Source organism: Gallus gallus, chromosome 9 (assembly GCF_016699485.2).
Source record: "Gallus gallus isolate bGalGal1 chromosome 9, bGalGal1.mat.broiler.GRCg7b, whole genome shotgun sequence".
Lineage (NCBI taxonomy): Eukaryota > Metazoa > Chordata > Aves > Galliformes > Phasianidae > Gallus > Gallus gallus.
This window is the reverse complement of record NC_052540.1, coordinates 7,958,702-7,983,920: the sequence shown is the minus strand read 5'-3', so window position 1 is coordinate 7,983,920 and position 25,219 is coordinate 7,958,702. Positions and strand designations below refer to the sequence as shown.

Genomic DNA, 25,219 nt, shown 5'->3' with positions numbered 1-25,219 from the left:
TGAAAGGATAACTGCTGTTCCTCCTCTGGCATCACAATGAACACACTGCTGGAAGCCCTCTTCTGACACGGCTGCCTTGCCTCCCAGCAGCACAGCAGGTTAATAAAGATGAAAAAGAGAAGAAATTCAAATACCTCTTTGTAAGCAATGTTACAAATACTCTCCCTTGTGCTTCAAAGAAAAGGAAACCCTTTGGCTTTAAGACTAGCTCCATCACTTCAAACTATATTATTTATTAGTAATGCAACAAAGAAGTACAACCCGTACTAGTTAAAACCTGTCTGGCAATGGTAATTTAGTGGTGCTGGGTGATAGTCTCTGGTATGGGATGTGACACTCAGGAGGAGACAAGGCCTGCTAAAAGCAGTAAGGGTGATGCAGTCTTCCCACCTGTCTGGGAGGCTGCTGCTAAAGATGATGATGACAGAATGTGGATTTCCTTGCTGTTTGCTGGGCCTACCGCTTCAGCCAAATGGGCGCCAGTCGCTTAATAGACAACTTTTGTGTGCTCTTGACTAATGGTGCTTTCTTACATGCTGCAGACACGGAGCCCCGTTGAATGGATGCAGCCATGCTACTGTGAGCTAATGGACAGTGTAGCACTAAGATCTTAAGGTGTTGTCTGTCAGATCGTACTGAAGTTCCATGAGTGCTATTTTTACTTTTACAGCCATGGTAGGGATAGCTGTGCCACTGTAAGATGTGCAAGGCCTTGTCTGGGGGTGTATGTCATGTACGTGTATGAGGGCTGCTCTGAAAGTAATGCCTCCTATTTTATTATGTTGGCCCACACTGTCAGAAGCAGATGTTGGTGGTATGGCAGCAGAGGTCGAACCTTCCCCTACATTTGGTGCCATGTGACAGATGGCAGCAGAGGGGCACTCTGACAAAATGGCATCCGACATGGAAGTGGATATTGAAGCAAAGATAAGAGATCGAATTCCTCCCTGTGGAAAAAAAAAGGTACCCACTGACATTCATGGATGCTTGCTGAGGGTTCCTGGAGGCCAACGAGTGGCTGTGAGCACAGCGGGACGGTGGGTGCTCTTATGTTCACTGCTGGTGAAAAGGCACAGCTCATGGTGGTGGCTGTTGGAAAAAAAACTGTTTTGTAGCTGAGAATTCGCTGTATCACACGGTATTATGTGCTACTTAGAGGTGATGTCGTTTTTGGGGTAATAGGAGTTGTTACTTTCAGAGCAACCCGTGTGTATTGACACGCAAACATTTTCAGTCCGCCATACCTTTCCAATTCACGATTAGCCCTGAGCCAGGGATTGCCTTCCCTGAGCTTTTTCTGGCTGCTACGCTCTCTTAAGTATTTCACCTGGGCTTCTCATGTGCCAAGATCCCTCTAATTAAAGAGTACCGGCTCTAGGGAGGTGGTTGTGCAACGGGGGGGTGAATCAGCTGCTTTTCCCTAGGGGTACTGTGAGCATCCGCTGATTACAGAGGGCAGCACGGCTGAGGGGAGGAGGTGGCCGCTCCCCGCCCCGCTGCAGGCCAGGGGCTTTCCCTTAGCCTGGCGCGGGCTGAAGCAGAGGCCTGGCTCTCCCTGCCAAGCATCCCTCGGCAGCGCGGCTTCAGCGCCCTCTGGCGGCCACGCTGCAGCACGGCACGCCTTGACGAAAGGCCTCGTCCCTCAGCGCGGCCACCGTGCGGAACGCGGCCGGCGGGAGAGGCGCTCTCGCTCCTCTACTCAAGAGTGTACGGCCGCCGCGCACCGGACGCTACGTCAGCGCGGGGTGTGCGCCGCTACACGGCACAGCTCGGCCGGGCGGGGCGGGGCGGCGCCGGGCGGTCCTCGCGCCGTCAGCTGAGGGGCGCCGCGCCAACATGGCGGCGGAGATTCACTCGCGGCCGCAGAGCAGCCGGCCCGTGCTGCTCAGCAAGGTGGAGGGGCACCAGGACGTGGTGAGCGCCGCGCTCCTCATCCCCAAGGAGGACGGCGTTATTACGGCCAGCGAGGACAGGTAGGGGACGGCCCGGCGCGCTGAGGCCCCGCGCGGGGCAGCGGGAAACCGGGACTGCTCCGTCGGGCGGGCGGAGGCTGAGGGAGGGGATGGCCCCTGGCCGAGGCTGTGCTCGCGCACCGTGCCGGAGGCGCGCGGCTGTGACTGCTCGCCTGCAGCTGTCGGGAAATCACTGCAACTGCGCTCTGCCGGGTTATAACGCCCTGCGAGGGGCCCTCGGGGTGCAGTGCCGCTGGGGCTGGAGTTCATAACGGCGTTAAGTAGTTACGGATACCCGGTGGAAGCGGGAGGGAGGGAGCAGGTAGCGCTGAGGGCGGCTCTGTCGGCCTGCAGCGCCGTGCCGAGAGCGGCGGGCGCCCACCTGCGCTGCGGGAAGTGAGTGTGAGCGGGACCGGCCGTGGGAGAGGCCTGGGGAGCGCTCCTGTCCGAGACCTGAGCCGCGGTTTGAAACGAGCGCGTTCTTTGGTGCTCGGATAACCTCACCGCGTTAGTATCCGAGTTTGCATTACTGTTGCGTGAATTCTCATTTGAAAAGCCTGACTCTAGTGGGTGAAACAGTCAGGTATACCCGTGTTAAGGTTAACTGGACTTTCTGGTGTTTGTTGTTAGGTCTAGAAGAACAACCAGAACGGCTTAGCAGCAGCACAGCCTGCTTTGTAACCTTACTGTTAGCCGGGGCATCCAGGCAGGAGTGGGACAGGGTGAGCGCTAACTTGGCCTGGTTTAAATGAAATTCATCATTCTTCTGGTATTAAAGCAACAAACTGTGTACAGGACACATTATAACACACTTGCATGGATAACAGAAGCCCTGCTGCGCTCGTGATGGTTCTCAGTGACCTGACAACACGTATTTGCTATTAAGGAATATGAAGCCACCATAGTGCTTATTGAAACTGATTATCAGCATTCGTGAGGAATCTGAGTGCTGGTCTATCTCCACATCTCTGAAGAGGTGGTGAGAATGCATTGTTCGGTGGCATGCTTGGAATTACTTGCTCACAAATGCCAGCTGAGCGTTCTGGAAAGCAAGCACTTAGAACTAGTCTTTTTGGCAAAAGACAGACATAACAAGTAGCTTCTGCTTTTGGTTTCTATTTATCATGTATCAAAAATAAAACCAAAACGCAGTTCTTAAAGGGTTAATAGGATTTGTTCCCCTTTGCCTTTTTATTTTTCTTTACCCCATGAAGATTAGCACGTTTCATTCTTAAATGAGCTATCAATCATCAGGAGTGGAGTAAAAGCTCATTGCTGCATGCTAAAAGCTCATAAGTTTGGGATAACTCAGGCCAAAGGTGTCCTTACGTCATCTAAAGGCTATCTGAGAGTAGTTTTCTGATGTACTCGGAGTAAGGCTTCTGTTCCCAAAGAATCTTACTTTGCAGATTGGGTACCTGTTGTGATAGGCCTTCAAAGATGTGCTCTGAAGTGGTAACTCCTGGTCCTGAGGGAATACCAGCATTAGGGTTATACCGCCATCTTCTTGGTCTTCTTTCCCAAGCTTCTAGGGTGCTGGAAGCACTCAGCACAGCATTAGCAGGATCCGAGGATTAAAGGCATGTGTGCTTCCCAAATTGTAGAATCAAATATTGGAATGTTAAGTGTTTTCATTATCTTAAGCTGCAGGATGTCATACTGTGCAAAGTGCATGCTAAAAGGTATGCCCTTTGGAAAAGACGTAAGGGAAACATTGAGATGTGTGATCCCTCAGAAGGCAGGGAGCAGCACCTGCCTTCTCAGAGTTTGATTCTGCAGCTCAGTAGGGCTTCATAAGGTTCCAAATGTAATTGTCAGCTTTGTAAGGAGGTAAACAGCTTTCTGCACTCAGTAATCTCTATGTAAATTCGTCAGGATTTAAATTCTGACCTTCTGAAGCAACAGCACACATTGCTATGGCTCAACAAGAGGCAGTCATTGCACCTCATTTGCAGCAAGCAGAGATGTTTACCTGCATTTAGTGGTTCTGGCTTTGGCTGAAACGTGGTCTTGGTCTCAGCCCTTCCCACAGGAAAAAAAAAAAAAAACTAATCTGTTTTAGACAGCAGGTTTGGGATGAGACCGAGCAATTTCTTCTTGATTCAACCTCTATGTGCAGGGTATAGTTGGCTTTTGAGTGGCAGTGTGGGTTGAATCTTAAGATGCTTGCACTGAGTTTGATTTGATGTGCTTCACGAGGAAGAGATAAGGAAGTAGCAATTCTGAAGAGTTCACTTCTGCATTAACCCTGAAAAGAAATGGCGTGGTACAGCTGGCAGAGGCCTGTAGCAGGCAGTGCTGCTGTTTAACCTTCGAGGTATAATGCTGAAGGTTAGCAGCCTGCATGCTTAGATTACATTGATAAGAGCTGAGAATGCAGCTGCATCTTTATCTGGGCATGTTTTAATGTCAGTTACAGAGCTGTGCGAAGAGAAGAGAGGCTGCTTTCTGCCTTTGGTGTGTGTTAATTTCTGAGAGAAGCTTTGCACTTCTGAAGTTCAATTCTTGCAGCCTGCCTTAAGGAGCTGCTGAGATCTTTAAGCTTTCAGACGCTGCTGCGCTGCATTGCCTTAATCAGAGGTACCTCCCACAGTACATCAAAGCCTACTCACTCACCTATCTTTCACCTATAGTTTAACATGTTATCAAACTTTTTACTCTCCTGTTTGTTCCATAGAAATGGGGCGTAGGTGTTAATGCTGCAGAACAGACACTGCTGCAGGCAGTGAGCAAATACAGAGTTCAGGAAGCAAAGAGCTGCTACGTACAGCCCATTTGAGCTGTATACCAAAACAGTAGGGCCCAAGTATTTTTGGTTAAACCTTAATAGGCCAAGGCTGGCAAGCATTTCAGAATAACCAGTCACAGGAATGTGTTTACAAGTTAGGTAGCCAGGAAAACATCCTCTGTGAACATTGTGGATTATCTTCATTAGAAGCGTGGGAGTTCTATCTATCAAGTGATATTTTCTACATTAAGAAATAATGGCTCTGTTTGTATTTGAGGATACAAAAAATACTGTAGTGGGTCTGTGAATACCAATAAAAATCCAGTGTGCTCTGAAGCCCAAAAAGAGGCAGGAATACCTGCAGGATTATCTGTGCTTTCAGTCAGGGATCTTACCATCTGTGAAGCTTTCTCAGAAGGTTCCTGGTAATGTTAATTACCTCAATGCTCCTGCTGGCAACTTGCTTGCCCCCAGCTCCCAGGCTACATCTGAAGCTGCTTGCAGCACATCATTCAGCCTCCTGTAGGTGAGGTTGCTGCTCACAGCTGGCTTGTGTGGCTTCTCAGATCTGAGAAGGAGCGTGGGCTGCACGGCTCTGTGATGGTCAGATCTCTGTGCTTGACCTTCATGTCCTTGTTCTCAACAAACAAAGGCAGGATATGTGTTTCTCCGCTGTAGCTGTGGATGCTGAGGGATAATAACGTAGTGTAGGGGCCCCTCAGTGCAGCAAGGTGAAGGTTCTGTATTGATAGCAATCTAACAGGGTCTGTAGAAATTGGAGCATACATGAGTACTGGTGCTCTGTGACAGCCAGCAGCTGCCATTGGATTGGAATTGCTGCTTAAATTGCAGTGTTAGTTTTTCTAGTTGTGGGATTTGAATGTTGGTCAAAACTAATGCTTTAATGAGCAGAAATCGACAAAAAGCATCAGCTGCCTGTGTGTCCTTGAACTGGCATTGCACTGTGGTTATACCAGATTCCTTATGCTGTTTTGGGAACACAGTCAATAGCAGTCTACGTACTTTTGCTTTATTTTGACTGCCAGAAAAATGCAATCTTCTGTTCCTGCCAGAAAACCGACTGTTAGTGATTGATCTCAGGTATGAGGGCAGTTGTTAGTGATGTGAACGTGTTTAAAGATGGGACTAATGTAGTGGCATGGTACCTGTACAGCTGTTTGTACTGGGACAAGTTGGGATTTGCCTGCTGATCTTACACCACTTCTTCCCTGACACGTGCATTTGGCTTTAGAGGACTGCATACGTTGCACGAGCCACAAATGCTGTAGGAATGCTGAGGGATTTTCTTCTCCCTGTTCAACGCCCAGACTTTTTCCCCATCACTATCTGGTGCTTACTTGTTCTGTTAATGAAACACTGGCAAACAAAGAAAATCACTGCAAGTTGGTAAGGCCACATTCGGTGTTGCTTCAAGATGGTTTTGTGTTTTGTATTACTATGAAGCAAGCAAACCCCTTTGAATTGCTCTTACATGAATAATATTAAATGTTATGGGAGTTTACAGGCCTTAAAAAAAAATCTTGCCACCACTCTCATATATCCAAGTTTGTTGTAATTTAAAAGGTGTGTTTTTATCTCTGACTGACCCTTAATGCATTTTGACGTTTTTACATCCATACTGAGACTACCCTCAAACAAACCTGTGTCTTTCTAGGCCCTTAATAGGGAGCGCATGCAGAAAGGTGAGTAGCAGCCAACTCTTTTCTGGTACTGAGCACAGGGCCTGTTCATTAAATAAAAACCAGGTTCTGAGCAGAGTGCTTAAGACTTGAATTGACACCGTGGTTCTTGTGTTAAAACAGTTTCATGGCAGAAGGAGACTGTGGAAGTGGTATTATTGGAGAACTTGCTTAGTTCTTTAAGAACTGGTATTTCACAAATGAATTCTCCCAAGGAAAAGGAGACAGGCCCTAGCTATGGGTCTGTAGGAGAGAGAACTGAGAAGTGGGATCTTGACATGGGCTGTTAGTGAACCGTTGTGAGGCAATCTCTTCAGATTTTGCTGAGAGCTTTATGTAATTAGATAGAAAGCTGTCTAACTGCTTATCTTTGCAAGCATGAATTTAGTGAAGTCTAAAATCTTACTTAAACTGAAGTAAGAAGCTTTCAGAAGTTAATTTTGCTGGCTTTGGCAACTGTTTGCTTAGACTGTCAACTTTAGGAAGCAACTGTATAGTTAATGATTACTGTGGAAATGATGCCTCTTAGAAATTTGTTTAGAAAAAGCACATCCTTGCTTCCTTCGTGTGGATTCCCAGTCCAGGGCAATTCACCACAATGCTGGGAGGAAACAAAGCTTACTGTGGAAAAATCAACAGTGCATTATGTCAATTGCTATAGTAACTCTTAGTCAGTTTAGTCTGTTTACAGCAAAAATAATTACTTGATTTTGGCTAGAAGTGACAGGGTTGAATTAGTATGGGCGTAAGCTGCAGTCTGAGATGTTCAGAACAGTTTAGTTTGAGCGTGGTAAAGCTGTTTAACTGCTTGAAAAAGCTAACCTCTGCTACAGCTGGCATTGGAATCATAAGGATGATGTGGAAGCATGTTGCTGGGAAGTGGTGGCTGAAGTGTTAACTTGTTGACCATGAGGTAAATCCATACCACAAAAGTATGAATTAGAGTAAGGAGGAAGTGATAGTTTTTAAGAGAGAATCTTAATGCAAAGTATTAACTGAACTGGAGTAATATGCATTTGCCACTGAAGCTGGTAGAAAAGTATATTTTCAAAAGCTGAATATCTTAATTGTTTTGAGGTAGTGTGTACTCAGCTGCAGAGATTTCATCTTTTAGAAGAGGGAAGTAGTATGTTAAGAATGTAGGTGTTGTCTACTTTATTTTATGAGTAGCTTTTTAAAGGAAAGCTCTTACAGGAATTACAGAATTAGAGTGCTACCTTTGCATCTTCAGCCTATTCTGAACAGTTCTATTCCTGATGCAAGATACTTGTTGTCTTCTACACTCTTGTTAAACTCTTACTAATGATCCAGTGTGGCTTAGCAAATCCATCCCTGATTTGAAGTCCCTTGAAACGGTTTCCAGGTACTTGTGTTTACAGATCACTTATTCTTCCATTTAGGAATGAGGAAGTTGAATTTAAATAGTAACAAAGAAGACACACAGCAGTTTGGAGAGGAACTCTCAAGTAGACCTGTAATAACTTTAACGCTGTCTACATGTGTGCTCTTAATTTCTTGATGTAAGTTCCCTTCAGGTGTGTCTGTTGTAGCATCATGTTTAATTGATGAAAACTTTCTACTTCACTGCTGATTCTCTTGTGTCCCTGGAGCTGATATTGAAGTAATAAACTGGTTCAGATGGTGATGCACTTACAACTGTCTTCTCCTCGCCTTTCCCACAACACAGAACAATACGAGTATGGCTGAAGAGAGACAGCGGACAATACTGGCCCAGCATCTATCACACCATGTCATGTAAGTAAAATGTTGGAGATGGTAAGTGATGGCCAAGTGTAGCATACTTCTTTCCTCAACACTGGATTCTCTTGGTGAGCTTCAATTTGGGAGCTTTGCAACAACTCTCCCCCAGGCTTTAATTTGAAATTAGCTGTGTTCTGTTATGAACCAGATCCTTCACCAGGTAAATTGCTGTGTGGATCTGCTGCTGAAGACGTCTCAAATGCTGGCAAATAGCTCATCAGCTGAATAGGTAAACTTTTCAAACTGTTAACTGAAAGAATGTTCTCTGCTCCCCAAGGTATATATTTTTTATTACTTTTAAACGTTTAGATAATTAAGAAATTAATATTGAGTAGCTGCTTCAGATCTTGAGTGTCAGTACTAGGCATCCCCTAGCATGAATGTTTACTATAGACTCTTTAGTGTAGAATTCCTGTCTAGGTACCTATTGTATATATAAAAAGACAGAATACCATGATGAAGTAAATCACCAGTAAAATCAAGGATAGTCTTTGGAATGACGATTTCTGAAGTGATTTGTATTCAAATGTTAAATGAAAACCAAAGAGTTAGTCTCCCTGATGTTCCGTGTCTTCTCAGCTGTAGACTGAGTAGCCTAGGATTTGGATTCTAAATGCCAACTGTAATCTTTTTGTTTGATAGTTGGTCTGAACTACAGCAGTTGTTCCATTTGTCAGTTCTCAAAACAGACTATTCAAATTGAGCTCTAAAAAGGCTTTTACAGAATAAACCATGTCTGTAGTAATCGATTTGTCCCTGATCACTGCAGTGTTCCAGACCGTTCTGTAGCTTTAAAACTAAATGCACTTAAGGCAATGTTTTCTGAGGATGTTGGAGGAGATGGTATTGGTTTACAACACTGTATTCCTCTTGTAATTTTCAAGTTAAGCAACTTCAATGGGCTTGCTCTTTTTTTTGACAGCTCCTTGTTCGGCCATGGCTTATCATCATGACAGCAGGCGAATATTTGTAGGCCAGGATAATGGAGCCATCATGGTAAGTTGCTTGACTTTTTTCAGTATGTGGATCAGAATTGCTTAGATTGTTCGGGAGTATCAAGCGTTGCTGGCAGCTGACAATTTTTCTTTCCTTTCTTTTTGGAATGCAGTTATCACTATATGGCTAGACTCCTTGACAGTTCACCTGAGTTGCATATTAGAGGACTGCAAAGAAGGATTTACCTGCCTAGATGTGAGCTAGCTAGACTCAAGAAATCACTGTGGCATTAGTGTAGCAATGAGCCTGGATTGTTATGCTTTGTAGCTAATTATTTCAAGGAGTATATTAAGTTGGATGAAGTGCCCTGCTGGTACACTAACAGGGATTGTGATGAGCTAGCTTACATCTGTTCAGAGGTATTGATCTCCCAGTATCTAGGTGCATGTGTCTCTGAATTGACTTGCTGCAGACCTTTGCATGATATTGAAATTTCAACGTTAGTCCTGAAAGTATGAGAGGCAGAGTTAGGTTCAATGTGTTATCTCTTGCTTCCATAGAGAAATACAGTCTTTCTGTTTTGCTATACACCAGCTGTAATTTCTCTTCTGCTCCTGGAGAGTGGGTACATACAGCAGAATAGAGAGCAAGTTTTTATTCTTCCCATCTTTCTTGGCAAAGGAGGGAAAGTCCCATGACTTTCAGATGTTTCAGTGGTTTCTCTTTGAAGTTAAGGTCAAAATAATAAGTGTTCTATAAGGAGATAGGATGTTAAATGAATGTCAGAAATACAAATAGTTAACTACCAGTAAGCTGAAACTTTAACATTTTTCTATATTCTAATGGATCAAATAGAGAATACTCACTTAAATTTGTCTCTTCATTATGAAGCCTCAGATCTTTAAATCAAAAATACAGCAAAATGGAGTTCTGTTTGTTCCTGCTGGGGGCTAATGAGGTCTCATCTCCTCCTATAGTATTTCCTCAGAAAATACTCCATGGTAGAAAGGCATGTTAGTATACTAACTGTAATGTGCACTTGGCATATCAATGTGCTGTGTTTCAGCCTGGGGAAACTGCTGCTATGCAAATTCTATTCTGTGAGGTTATTGCTCTTTTTTGTGTACAACTCATTCCAGTGTCACTGCAACATCTTTGCTAACAGTTCCACTTTGATTTTAGGAGTTTCATATTTCAGAGGACTTCAACAAGATGAACTTCGTGAAGACCTATCCAGGTAAACTGTTAACCAGTGTCTACACTAATGTCTGTATGAAGGAGGGGCTTCTAAAATGCTTGGGAAACTGGGCATCGCCAGAGATTTATAAAGTTCAAATACTCTTCCAATTGTCACTTAGTTGGGAGTAAGTACCGTAAGAGAAACATTGTTATTGAGTAATCTTCAGTCAGCTGAGTCTGAATTGCAGTCATTACCAGAGTTCAATGCATCATTAGCTTGCACATGTAATGAACCGGATCTAATGAGTTCAGATGTTACTCTTGAAGTGATGTAGCTGTACTGCATCAATGTGTAGAGTAAGAGCTTTCTAAAGGCGTGTGTTGATATTTTCAAGTTCCATTCTGTAATTACTGGGCTAGATTACTTCTAGCTAAAGGTGAGAGTCTCCGCCTTCTCTGTCTTTTGGGAGATCAGCAGGGGGTGAAAAAGACCTTTTCTGGCACGTGGGAAATAGAGATTATTTTAGGGTTTATGAAGATTATATTTTCAGCATTTGTGCATCCTTGCAAGAAATATAAACATGATTGCTGGTTAAAATTGGAATAATTATGTGGAGGGCCTGATGGAAACTCTTTAGGAGCTACATATTATGTAGTGGAACAAAGTACAGTGAGTCTTATGACTCCCTGACACCAATAGAAGCAATGTTCTTGCTTACAAGAACAAGGCCTTGTTCTTAAAGCAACAAGACTCCCTTTATCCTAAAGTAGATGACTTGTCACTCGTTCAATAGAACAGTTACATCTTAGAGGTCAGGAGAGAGTGCTTTCTAAAGCTCATGTAACTTCTTGCTGGATGGTAGCATTCTAAACAAAGCCAGTGGGATTTGGTTGTTATCATGGGTACCAGTTTGAATGCTATGGATTAGAGAGACTTTCAGGTGCTTAAAAGGATGAGTCTGAGTATAGATCCCCTGGGATCAGGTAAGAGGCACTTAAAGCATTTAAGCTTTTTAGATGTACTACATTATTCCCAATGAGTCCTTTCTTCCTAACTAGAGGAAGCTGGGGGTTTACCTGCTACTTAATCAGAGTATCTCAGGTATCTGGGCTGAACTCTGTGGGAGAAAGGCTTAAGTCAGCTGACTGGCATGTTTGATTCACTTAAGCTAGTCATAAGGCATGTACCGAACAGGACAACTCTAGCCTTTTGAATTAGCCTATAGGCAATTATAACGTGATGGTATAACATTGCTCATCTTTGACTTCTGTCTGTAAAGAACATGTCAATTTCTAGGAAAAAGTAGCCAGAATCTTTTTCTTCCTACAGCTCATCAGAATCGAGTGTCCGCTATTACCTTCTGCCTGACATCAGAGTGGGTTATCAGCACTGGTCATGACAAGTGCGTCAGCTGGATGTGCACCAGGAGTGGGAGTATGCTGGGGAGACATTACTTCACCTCTTGGGCTTCATGTCTACAGTATCCTTTGTAAACAATTGGTACCCAGAAACTGGAAAAGTACTCTGTTCGTTCAGCTCGGTTTGTTCCTTCTTTTTTATTGGAAAAGCTGGTGTTGAAATCTCTTGCAAGTCTGGAAACCTTTATTTGATGTGATGTTAAATACTGCTGCTTTTGTGCTTTTGTTAGCTTTTGCCAGATTGTGGAGGGGATGTTGTGACCTTGAGTTGTAGAAACCTTAATATGTACTAGTTCCTAATTTTGAGATGCTGGTCTGCAGCGTCTTGTGAAAATGACTAGTAACTGTCTCTACAGCTTGGCCTGTGTTCTTTCTAGTCAAGTCACTTAGGACACCACTGCACAGCAGCATCTGTTGAACAATCTGTAACCTACTAGTCAGATAGAGACTTTATTCATTACTAATAGTAGTTTGTGCAGTTTGCATTTCTGCAAATTGCTTTTAACTGCAACGTTTGTAGCTTAAGAATTGTTACTGTCTTCTAAGCTGTAAGTACTTCAGGCTATTCTTTATGTAAAGGGCATACAAACCAATAGTTCATATGTCAAAACTTCTGAACATGGGTTTAAATCCCATAAATCCTAAAACTGTTTCTATCGCTTGTTAATGGTAGCAGTTTAGATGTGGCCCTCCAGTGACTGTGGAGGTACTGGCTGATGTACGAGGATTAATGGCAGTGAAGTTGTAGAACTGGCTTGATTCAAAATGAGAAAGAGATCAATACATCTCTTTAAAAAACAAAAACCCTACTGAATTACTATATATCTGTATAGTGCTGAGAAACTAGGAGGAAGGCTAGCTGCTTGGCTGCCAGTAGCTTGTCTTGCATTGTGGAGTCTCATCAGTGCAGAGCCCACCTTACTGACTGAAGAGCTGACAAAGCTGTATTGTAATTGTTTTGCTCATTGTTGCTGTCTTTGTTCCAGAAGTCAGGATTTTAGGTCCTGTGAACACACTGCTCACCTTGGCTAAGTTTAATACAGAATTGGGTTAATGTTGGTGTGCATATTATGTGACTAGCTCACAGAACAGTCTGATGCTTCAAAGCCTCACTGAATGCCATAGGTTTTCTGGTTCACACTACTGTAAATACTGGAACAGTTTATTATGAAGAGAAAAGCATATAACCTTTTCTATAAAGATCAAAGTAAATTTCCACTGAAGACTGTGGCATTTGAAACATTCAAATTGATCATGCCTTTGACTTCAGTTTGGAAGAACTGGCTTTCTGATGTGTGTGCTAGTTGCTTGATTTCTCTATCAGGAGAATCCCTGGTATTCATTTGTTAATGATCCTATATGTAAGCTTCTGAAAAACACAGCGGAGTGCCTCTTCTTTACTGGATTAACGGGGATTATGCTAGCATGAACTTCCAAGATGAGGAAAGGATCACACATTCGGGAACTTAATGGATTTGTTGAAAGTGACTCATTTGTCTCAAGATTTCTGAAGGCTTAAATGATTTCAGAGTGTTTTTAGATTGCAAAACCTCTGCTTTTTTGCTTATGGTGGACTTCTTGGTACTCTTGATTTCTTAAAATTAGTATTTTCTGTTGTGGAGAATAGGCTACATTGCTAATACACCACTCTTGGGTTATGTGGTGTCAGATGTATGGGGTTTTCCTTAGTTCTTATTTCCTGAATAGCATACATCTTCTAGGCATGGAAAACGGTCTGATTCCATCCAGCTTCCTATCCTTTAGTTTTTGGAGACATTAGTTGCACAGTAGGAAGAATAGAATATCTGAAAACTGTTGTGATGCAAAACCTGTGACCTTGTTAACAGATTCTATTAGGATGTATTGTGGCTTCTGTGACAGTGTTTCATTGCAGAACCCCTTCTGAAATACTATTCAGTCTTCAGTAGTGTGATCAAGGACCTGCATCAGGAAGCTTGAAAGTGGAGAGCAGAGAACATAAATAAGATGACCTCTTGTTTTCAGTAGCTAGAACAATGGGAATATGCTTCTACTTGTAAGATAAAATAGCTGTGGGTGGTCAACATCCTTGATTTTAGTTTTTTCTGTTCTGGGGGTGCTAACCGGTATAACATGCTAGGAAACTGAGAGTTTGTAGGGGCAATTAGTAGATATAAATCTGGATAACACCCAGTGACCAATTGAATAATTCTGCTGGTAGCTCTGTAATACAAATAGCCTAAGGCATCTCTTGTGGAAGATCACAAGTCTGTGCTGTAAATATGTGCTAGAAATGGTTTAAATCTACTTAGATTGTCTTAAATGATGGGATGGATTACCTCATGGCTTCTCCAATGGCTTATGTCTGTTGTTTTCTTTACTGTCTTACTTGCTTTATGTATGGAAGGGTGAGAAGAGAGAAATGAAAAGTATTAAGCTAATACAGCTTCCAGCCCTCTTAGAAGTGGTTATGTAAAAATTTATCTGGCGTACTAAGACGTACTTTTCCAATTTGTTTTGACTTTGTAGCTACATCTATGTTCTGTGTTTCAATCTCTTAAAATACTTTTAAGAACAAATGAGGTTTCTCCTTGATTGATGTTCAGATATGATCATGAAACTCGGTATGCATTTGTTGGTGATTATTCTGGACAGATCACTCTCCTGAAGCTTGAGCAGAACACATGCTCGGTTATCACAACACTCAAAGGGCATGAAGGTAAAGTGACTCTTTCTCTTGATTCCAATTGACCCAGGTTATAATGCCCTGTTGTACCTCAGGATGAGACATGTGGTTGGATATGCAGCTCTATAAGGATACATACTGCATAAACAACTAGTACAGCATAGTAATCAGAAAACTTTAAAAGCTGCACAAGTTAACTATTTCTTAAAGAGCAGATGCATCCTTGCTGCTGGGAAACCTTAGTCCTGTATGCACTTAGAAGTACTTTCATTGTAGATGAGAAAATAAAGGTAAACATGCATTCAGTTAAGTGCAACTTATCCACTAGATGGCCACCTTTAAAAACTTTAGTCTCCTTAACGGTGAAGAGAAAGAACTAGAATGTGTTGGTTTTTTTTCTTTTCTTCTTACTTCCCTCTGCAGATCTAGTGTTTATCCGATACTTAAAAGTAGCTTGAGCAAGCCCAAATCTAGATACTAAAAAGGTGTTTAATTCTTTCCAGTGAGGTCCCTCCTGCTCTGATCATTCAATTATGAGATTTTAGTTTGTGATTTCCTATGTTCAGCAGAAGCTAAGCTATATGCAAGAGATTTTGAGAGCCTTCTAACATCAGCTGTCTAGTCAAAGACAAATGTTTCATCTTATATAGTATAGCTGAAGCCCTTATAAGATGAAGAACATGAAGAACCAAGTAGTCTGTAACATGGTATGGAACCATCATCTGCACTAATGAGTAAAGCAAGAATGCAGACTTATAGAAGGAACGTATAATTTACTGATGTGCTGAGGGAAATGAGACAGTAACTACTGTGTTACTGACAATTTTCAGTATCAGCTGACTGATTTGCATTTGAGAAGTGGTGAATTTACATGGTCATGACTATCTGGCCCATTGGAAAAGGCTCTTTTCTAATAGCTTTAAGTATAAAGTAGACTTTGCTAAAGCTGGGTAGACTCCTGCTTTGCAGGCAACTGCAAAATGACAAAGTTGGCTTTGAGTAGGAGAGGCAAGTTGGAATTTTTCAAATGATAAATGCATCTTCTGCTTTCAAGCAGTTTCAGATTGCTTCAGTTAAGTGCAGAATAATCCTCCTGGCTCTGCTTTACCTCCTCTGTATGTTTTGCAGCAATCTGTATTCAAATGCATCTCCTTGATAGATGGTATTGTTAGTCTGGAAGCAGCATGTCTGGATGTCATGATGCATATTCCATCTGTTGAGTTGCAGTGAGCTTCCAAGCACTGTCTGCGTGGCAGACAATGTTGGCTTATATATAAATTACTTAAGAGTACTGTGGTACTCAAAACTAAGAAGTGATCTAGTATAAAAGCTGGTTAAACTAGAGAGACAGAAACAGGTTTTGCTTACGTTGGCGTAATTAGAGCTCTTCCATTTTTTTCCCCTTCTTAAAGCAAAACAGGTTGTGTAGACTATTTCCCAGGTGTCTGTGCAATATCCCCTAGGTCTGGTAACCCTACACCTGAATGGCAGCTAGTTCTCTGAATAATCTGTGCGTGCTAGACTTCAGAGGTCTTCCTTTGACTTGTTTCCTTTCCAGTGCTTGCTTTAACTGTGCCTTTTTAAGCAAGCACTGTTTACTTTGCAGTTTAAATATCTTTGAGCTTATCCCTCAAAAGTCAACTTCCAGAATTCTCTGTACTTAATAGGCCACTCTGTGTAATGCTGAAAATAACATTTAAATTGCCTTGTATGGAACAGGTGGTCACTGTTCTCTGAGATAACTACTCTCAAATGGGTCAGTCTAAAAACGGTAATAGTCCTAAGAGAGACAAGACAGATCTCCTGCTACAGAGAGCTGAAAGGAAATGTTTTGGGTTATAATTACTTTTCATCTTGCTTTCAGACTAACAAGACTTGATAAAAACTGAACAATGGAAGGGTGCTTTAGGTAAAGGGAAGTATGTCTATAAGCAGGGGAAAAAAAGTTCCTGCAACCTCAAAAGTGTAGGTGGTGTGAGTGACAAAATTACTACTTCAGTCTCCTATCATATTACCGTGCATATCAGATTTAGTTTGACTTGTACTGTTGGATGACTGAATTCTTCATCTGAATAAGGAGAGGCACAGTCAGGTTGGGCCTTCTGAAAGTGATTTGGTAGTTCAGTACAGTGTCCAAATTGGCTGACAGACTCCCAGTTAAGTGGTCACTTAGTTTCTTATTCCAATTATTTTCATGTTAAAAATAGTTATGAAAAGGGCTTGGTTTACCTATGAATATTGTACACTAAGTCTCTAACCACTGTATTCTGGATATTAGTTTCTGCTTGGAAAGCTTTAACACTTTTCACCTTTCAAGGATCACATAACAACCTGCCAGCTCTTAAAACCATACAGACAAATACAAGGGGCAGAAAACTGATAACTCTCAAAGTTTCTGAAATATGCTTTGCTTCTAACATTCTTCTTCAGAATGGTTTTGTTCTCTAGCCTCTCTAGCAAGACTACATCTTGCAGTTGCATGTTGTCCTTTGCCTTAAAGCTTTAATTATATGCTACTGCATTAAGGGAGTATGTCAGGTTTCACTTTAATAGCACTCATTCCCTTAGACCTAACTTCAGAATGTTCTTTCATAGGAAGTATTACTTCCCTGTGGTGGGATCCTGTTCAACGACTGCTCTTCTCGGGTGCCTCTGATCACAGCATTATCATGTGGGATATTGGTGGAAGGAAAGGGAGAACGTTGCTGCTCCAGGGTCATCAGTATGTAATGGTGTCTTTCTTTTCTGAATGTTCTGTAACAAACACAGAGTCCTAGGAAGACTAAATAGCATGGCAAAATGTCTAAATCTTTTGAATAACAAAGAGTACTTTTTGCATAACTGAAGACATCTGAGGAAAAGAAGGGTAATCAGTACTAGGAAGGTGCTTACTGATAACATTTTTTTGGTCATGCTTGGTGCTTCTAAACCATGGATAATGAGAAGGTGACATAAAAGTAGTCTCTGCTTGAATCACACTGCTTGAACTTTTACTTAAAGTTTGATGCTTCTGTATTGTAAACACTTAACTGAGTTACTTGTGAGGATCTGTGAGGTGATAAACTAAATTAGTGGAGTGAGTCTCTAGATTTCATAAAAGCATGTTACATCTCCACTGTTCTGTGGATTATGTAGTTGTCTGTATTTTAATCAGTATTTTTTAGAGAGACAGCACTGTCTACCGGCTTCTCTTAAATCTAGGGCCTTAATTCAATCTGACAGGCAGTTCACCACTGAAGATACGTTCTACTTAGAAATGCAGTGGTTAAAGAGACCTTGTTGTTTAAAGATATATTCGTATAGTGCATTCTCTTCTTGTGTAATTTGTAGATGCCTCCATCCACCTTTTATCAAGACTCTAGGCCTTAGGCCTAGAACTGTTGTTAAATCTTGAGGATTTAGTTTTATGACTAAAGAACTAATAATGGAGTATTGATTACAAAAGTGTAACTGGTGTCAGTGACTGAAGGACTTTATACTGCTGCTACTGCTGCATCGTGTATCCTAGTGAAGACTAACAACACTGTTAGTTTCTCATCTAACATCTCACTTAGCATCAAACTTCATATTGAATGGGAAAGTAAGTTCTGAAAAGCAGAATGGCTTTTTTTTTTAATTAAACTTAGATGTTGCAAAGCATTTTAATACTTTCTGAGATCATTTGTTTAGTTTGTTTGGATTGACTTTCACTTTGCCATGGCTCTGTTCAGGATTCAGCTGTCTGTCTTATTGGTGAATGCATGCTTTTCTTTGCAACTACAGACTTACTGTGGTTTAAAAGCCAAAGTAGAAGCTCCATCTGCTTTCTAGCTGTATCCTGAAACATGCTTTTCTCTTGATTTTTCCAGTTGTCTGTGTTTTGGTAAGTGGTTCTCCTTGCTAACACAGTTTGCACCCGTGCTCTGAGACAAATTGCACTCTGCTCACTGTCAGTGCTTTCTGCCAGCAAATGTTAATATGGAGCTGTACCTCTGGTATTCTGGTCAAGCCTGTAAGAACACTGTTCTAGTGAACATCCTGATGCTAGAGTAGTGCTTACATGGCAGCATCAATTCACTCATCATCATAGCTCTGTGTAGATTTAGCAAAAAGTGTTTGGAAATCAACTTTGGCTTTCTAGGTAAGTTTACAATGATAAATCAGGCTTTTCTGGGAAACTAAGCTTGATTTAAATGCCTATGGATAAATAATGTGTCCTCTGTTTGCAGTGACAAGGTGCAGGCTATCTGTTACATTCAACTGACACGGCAGCTAGTATCTTGCTCAGCTGATGGAGGAATTGCGGTTTGGAACATGGATATCAGCCGAGAAGAGGTAAGATCGTGCTCTAGGTAAAAGCTGTATTTTTGTTTTTCCTCTCTGGAGGCTGACATGGATTTTCTTAGTCTGTTACCCTATCTGTTTTCCTTGTGTTGTCTGAAACTTTAAGATTGAACAATGTCTTTAAAACCTGCTCTGTTCTAGTGGCTGTCCATACTGCATTGTAATGGATAGATGTGCAGGACAGGCTTGGGACTGCTTAGCTTCCCATATCAGTGAGACATGTTGAGCCTGGAATGGCTACAGCCCTTGCTGCTGGAACACTCTAAAGTAGGCAGGCCTTTGCAATACCGAAACAAATGGACTGTACTTTGGAAATCTTGAACTAAGTTCTCAACTCATGTCAAAGAATATAAATAAATGATGTTGATTTTGAGATGCAAGTCAAAATGTAGAGATTCAGTCCATAGAGTGTGTGTGTTTGTTTACTAAAGACCTCAGAACGCATCAACTGAACTTGCCATCCACATTCTCTCTGCATCGATTCATATTCACCATAGGAACTGAAAAGATGCATATTACTGCTACCTTTCATTAACCGTTGTCATATGAGTTAGCGTTGGTTGTTCCCACAAGGTGTATTTAAGGTTCAGCCTTCCCTGTCCTGTTGCTTTGTCTTATATTCAACTGTCACGATTAAGAAATGTTTTCTGACCTATGCTGAACACACGGAATGCTGTATGTGATGGTGCTAGTGTTTTTAGCATGAAAATCTCTCTTCAGAACTTGGATATCATCTAGGCAGCCAAAGCTGCAGTCTTTGAATGTTTGAATTTATTTTTTTATCACATACAGCTTTGGGCTTAAAAAGTGCAGGAGGTGTGTAGCTCTTGGTAACCAACTGTAGGACTTGAGATTCTGTTTGTGTTTTGTACTAACTTCCTGTGTACTGTACCCAAGGTAATCTATGTGTTAATATCCAGAGCTGAGGTGGCACTTTTCCAAGTAAAACTTCACTGTGTGTTCTTAAAACAAACTTTCTTGGCTGAGAGAATTCTAATTGCTTTCATGTCTTCTGTTTTATAGGCTCCTCAGTGGCTAGAAAGTGATTCCTGTCAGAAGTGTGAACAACCTTTCTTCTGGAATATAAAGCAAATGTGGGACACAAAGACATTAGGGTTGAGACAGGTGAGATCACTCATTTAAGTGTTTAGCTGTACTTCAACACTCAAGCAAAAAGCAAACAAAATCACTAACACAATTAGATCTTCTATACTGTTGGTATTTTTGCTGCTTTGAAGTGAGTGTTTATTGTGAGCTCACAGCTTCTGGGTAATGCTAAGAAACTTTCTAATTCTGAGTAGTGTTGCATCAAACTTGTAGCACTGGGCAGAGAAGAGTGTGCTGGGAGTCCTCGTTTGGGTTTCTCTGAATTTTTCAGTGCACTGGAGTTGTGGACAGATAACTGAGTGTTTTGTAAAGTAGCACACAATTCCCCATAACTGAGCAAACTGCAGCCTATCGTGTTGTGGAGTACCCAGTTCAGTGAAGCAGTGGTGACCCTTCTCTTACTGGACAACAGTGTGAAACATATCCAGGTAGCTTTGTACCTGGAGGGTCTAGACAGACGCTGAGGCACTCTGTTTCTGGCTTTCTTGGAGTTGTATTTCCTTGGTAGGCAGTCCAACACTTTTTCCTCTGCTCTCATAAGATTGTGAAAGGAGAAGAGATGAGCAGGAAGGATACAGAGGTAAAGCTACTGGTGTCAAGAAAGCCATTTAGACCTCCAGAGTGTTTGGTTTGAGCTTAAAAGAACTGAAGGCTTCCTTACATATTGTTATTCAACAAATATTTCATAAAATGGTCAAGTGGTACAATGTAATGATTTTTTTGTTTGTCTTTTGTTTTCTTCCGTGAAGCATCACTGCAGAAAATGTGGGCAAGCAGTATGTGGCAAGTGCAGTACCAAACGGTCAAGTTACCCCATCATGGGATTTGAGTTCCAGGTCCGTGTCTGTGATTCCTGTTTTGAGTCAATCAAGGATGAAGAGTGAGTATTAAGGAGTAATAATTTAAGTGATGCTGCTGAGGTGCTGAAACTCTTGTGCTTGCTATCAGTCTTCACATAGTGTTATGCAAATATGCTAAGCTGGCACTCTACTAATAGGCTGCCTTTGCTTTGGGCACTCAAAGCAGTATAATGGCAGAGATTCCTCAACTATCTTTACAAATGGATTTAGACCAGATATGGTGTTAAAGCTCTTATATCCAGTTTATTCTTATTCATGAGCTCAAATCTGGGGTTGAAACAAATTCATCTCTATTTCTTTGTAGATAAGGCTTATTGATTGCACTTAAAATTGCTAAATGGGTGGTTGATAATGCATCACAGATGCCAGACTGTATGCATCAGTTTATGCACACTCATTGAAAATTGTTTCTTCAACAGTGTTTTTCACAGCCCACCATTATTTTTCTATGCTAGCAAGTTGGGTTAGGCATCATTTACTGTCTCATTAGGCAGAGTTGTGAAGGAACACTCCTTTTGTCTTTATACCAAAAAGATTTTTGAAAAGGAGATGCTGTGTCCTACCGTACTCACAGGTAAAAATGTAATGAGGAAGAATACTGTTTACTTAAGTTATTTCCCACTTCTGCTCTAGCATTTTTAATAGGCAGGCAGGGAAGGTCAGGAATTGTCACACCTGTATAACTAATTATACAAGCAATGTTTTAACACGACTCACTGATTTAATTCTGTCCTCTTTAATATGGCACTGCAGTTCTCTGGAGGTAAAGATTTTCCTTGGAAGTTCATTTTCCACTGCGGTAGTGGTGCCATTAGACTTCATCACATGGCTGAGTTTTGTTTGAACTGTTCTGTTGCAGCCGCACTTCCCTGGCAACCTTTCATGAAGGAAAGCACAACATTTCACACATGTCCATGGACATCTCCAGAGGACTAATGGTCACTTGTGGGAGCGATCGGATTGTGAAGGTATTCAAGTCTCTCTTTCCTCCATCCGTTAGAGAAATTTAGTTAGAGAACCGACGTTTGTATTTAGGTTTTTCTTTCCAACAACTGTTGCTATAAAGCTAACTGTTCTGTGTAGCAAGATTCAGATTTGTTGCAGACTGTCCTTTGTGCAACTGAATAAGGAAATTACTTGTAAGTCCACTGTATAGAGTCTAGTTGTCAGAAATGGTTACCGTTGGTGTCTTCTGGACAAAGCAGGTGTCAGCTGTAGCAGAATCTGCTAGTGGTCTTAAAGATGTAGACATGAAAAAAAGTGCAGGCTCTGAGTTTCCTTGCTTCTTGGAGCATTGCCACTAAAAGCCCTGTTAATGAAATAGTGGCGTGGAAATCAGACTGATGTAGAATCTTGTTATGTTTAGGCTATGCATCCTCCAAGCTAGCCAGAACCAAAGACTGTTCCAGGCTGCCCCTGTTGTTTTCTAAGTATGTTTATATCAAACTGCATAGTGCAGTTTTTTTTAGACCAGACCTCCAGAGAACTGCTAGAAGGTAGATTTTTCTGAGCCTGAAGTTTGGCAATTGGTTTGTAAGGCTGGTATACCTCCTTGTCCTCCTCAAGTCCAGTTTAAACAGGATTTACTACCTCATGTCCAGAGAAGTCTTTGTCTGCTTCTGTGCCTGTTAGAGATATATCTTTTAGATCTTATTGTTGCTATATAATTGTCCACATTATTTTCTTCTAGATCTGGGACATGACGCCAGTAGTTGGTTGCAGCCTTGCAACTGGCTTCTCTTCACGTTGATCTAATACCTGACAGGTTTATGCACCTTATGTACAGCAATATGCACCCAATGAGTGGAATCCTTCTTAAGAATATTACCGCAAACACTGGTTGCTTGATTCTTCTCCTGCTGCTGTTCCAGGATGGACAGTCACCTCTAAAGAGCACAGCTTTTCTGTTGAGCTCACCAGGAATCTCCTTGGTGCGGAAGTGCAGTTTCACAACCTCTTGGACTAATGTAAAATGGCTTACCTGCAATATGACACCTTGATGAAAGGACCTGTTGTTACTTGATTTATATGTAGTGTTAACAATGTGCTATCTCTGCTGATATATCTTGTACAGATACTTTGTAGCTTAAACTTATCAGAGTAAAATGAGTATAGTACATTCAATTTGTTCCAGTAGGAAAATAACTCATTCTCTCTTCCAAAAAGCAAGTCTGTATAAATACTTTTGAGCAGTCACTGTTAATACTGCCTCCAAAAGGTATGTTGGTTATTCCTATGGAAGGAGGAAATACTTCGAAGTGGCAGGTAGCTTCTTTCAGATGAGATAGTAAGAGAACCTTTGAGCATACAAGATTTCCTTTATTGACTTTCTTGTAGTGTTTGTCTTCAAATTCAGTCACCAGTGAAATCACTTCTGTGGGACGACTGTTTAGGTAGTTGATAGTTCTTCAAACACTTCTAGGTTCTTAAGTAGAGGTTTAGCATAGCTAACAAACTTCTCTAGGTCTTACTAAAATGTGCAGCCCAGCTACTCTACTTTAAAGCCAGGCCATTGGTATGAGCTGTGTGCTTTGACAATTCTGTAATGCTGTTAGAATGGGAAGCTAAGTAAATCTGCCTTGTTAAATGTTATGGCTAAGAAAAAATGGCCATCTAAGTCTTAGAGACTTTTTCCTGTGGAAAGGCTGATGTTTCTTTGATGGTAGGTAGCCTGTCTCTGCTAAAATGCAGCATACATTTAAATACTGCCTCGGTGTTGCCTAAAACTGATAAATACCAAGACTTTCCAAAGCAGTAGTTACTGAGATACAGAACAGCTGCTGTTTTTTGCCCTGCACCCAAGTCTGTTAATTCTAAGATCTGTATTGATCCTGCCCTATTTTAAAGCTGAGAAGTATGAAGAGGAACAGGGAGGCTTTAAAAACTGTATTTGGCATATACAGGAAATAACTGAGATTAGCAATAAATTGGTGTGTCAGTTGTATGAATTTCCTACTTCTGAGAACTTTAAAAGCTTGGGTCACATGCCAGAGTTCTAAGCTTAGAGCTATTTAGATTTCTCTGAAAACAGGTGCGTATTTGTGAAGACAAAATGTGGGTAGGTCATCTGGCCCCGAGTAGGTAATGTACAACTGTCAGAGGTAGCAGGCACTTTCTAACTAGGAGATTAGACTGACTTTAATGCAGCAACGATCAAGTGGTGCTATGCGTGTTAGTGAATTCAAGACCTGGGTATCTCACTTGACACTTATAATCTGCATCGGACCATGCTATAGGCTAAAGTATATGAAGATCATGGTATAAGTAATAAACCATGATTCTCTTCTGTTTTAAGCCGAAAAGCTGATAGTCTTCAAAAGGGCATTAGAATCCAGAATATGGTAGTTACTGTTATTTTGGATCTGGCTTTGTCTACCTTTCCCTGGCCCTTCTCCAGAAGTTTTGCTAGGAGTCATTTAATTTGTCAGGTATGTTAAGCCAATGAAAAATAAACCAATCTTTTGTGTCAATCCCAAAAATTGTCTTGCCTTCAATTTAGGATTTAGCACTTGTCAAACTGATCTGATTCATCCCTTGATACATGCTGTATAGCTTACATTTTTTGGTAAAGGTTTATTTTTTCTTATTGAGAGTAAATCAGCTTGTACTAGAAAAACTTAGCTTTCTGCTGTGAAGGCCTTCACCCCTGTAAATCAGGAAGAAAGCTGAGTGTTTGAAGGGAGTAAGTAAGCCCTGATAACACTCTGCTTTCACTTTCAGACTTCTTCCTGTCTGATTTTGGAAGAGAATGGGAGTCTTCTTCCTTGCAGGGTATAAGGCAGAACATTGGTTACATGGATAGAGCTGTTTAAAATACTACCGTGCTGTGGTAAGGAAGATCTAGGGTTGTGTGTTGAGCTGGAAGCTTAGTGTAGATGTGGGATGAATAGTTTTTTTGTTTTCATTTTAAACCAAGTATTCTGAAACTCCTATACCAATTATACTGAAGTGTAATAACTCCTTTGCAGCCAGTACTCCTGAGCTTCAGCCTTTTTAGTTCTGATTAGTCAACATTTCCCAAATCAGCATGCAGCTCCCTCCCCTTTTTTGTGAATACTTTCACTTCTTGACAACCACTTATCTTACATTACGGTTTTGACACTAGATAATATATTCTCTACTACATATTCTTAAACCTAAGGAATCTATTTTCTGTAATTGATATACTTAAATGTAGTGTCATTTCAGATATAGCAAGACAATTACAGCTGCTAAGTCATTTAAATATACTCTTGGTGTTAAACAAGTAATGCTTACAAACCACTAAAGAGATGGTGTTTTGGTTTATAAACAACTCTTTTGAATACACATACTCTCTCATGAAACTGAACATATTTCCAACTACATCAGTTCAAGTGTGCAATTACTGAGAAAGCTTGATTTGAGGCTTTACTAATATTGCTTGTATAACCTCTTTCATTGGGAGCAGGGAAGGGGAGCAAAGGATATTAGTATGTGCTCAGTCTTTACTAGTTGTATTTCTGTACTCTGCATAGTTAAGCAATGATAGATAAATCTGTCCCTTGCTCCTTCTTGTCTGTTTTTTAAAACTTTGATTACATGTATAATAAAATATTTCTTGATATTCA

The 25,219-nt window shown here is 41.3% G+C and overlaps 1 protein-coding gene across 1 annotated transcript; it reads left to right on the top strand.

Moving 5' to 3' along the window:
• Positions 1–1,811: 1,811 nt before the first annotated feature.
• On the top strand, positions 1,812–25,219 carry WDFY1 (WD repeat and FYVE domain containing 1). Its single transcript, NM_001031310.1, is given in 12 exon segments — positions 1,812–1,973; positions 8,068–8,135; positions 9,064–9,137; positions 10,260–10,314; positions 11,587–11,737; positions 14,261–14,373; positions 16,936–17,062; positions 18,549–18,654; positions 19,687–19,788; positions 20,520–20,650; positions 21,490–21,598; positions 22,321–25,219. Coding segments are annotated over 12 exon segments (1,233 nt in total). The 5' UTR covers positions 1,812–1,836; the 3' UTR covers positions 22,381–25,219.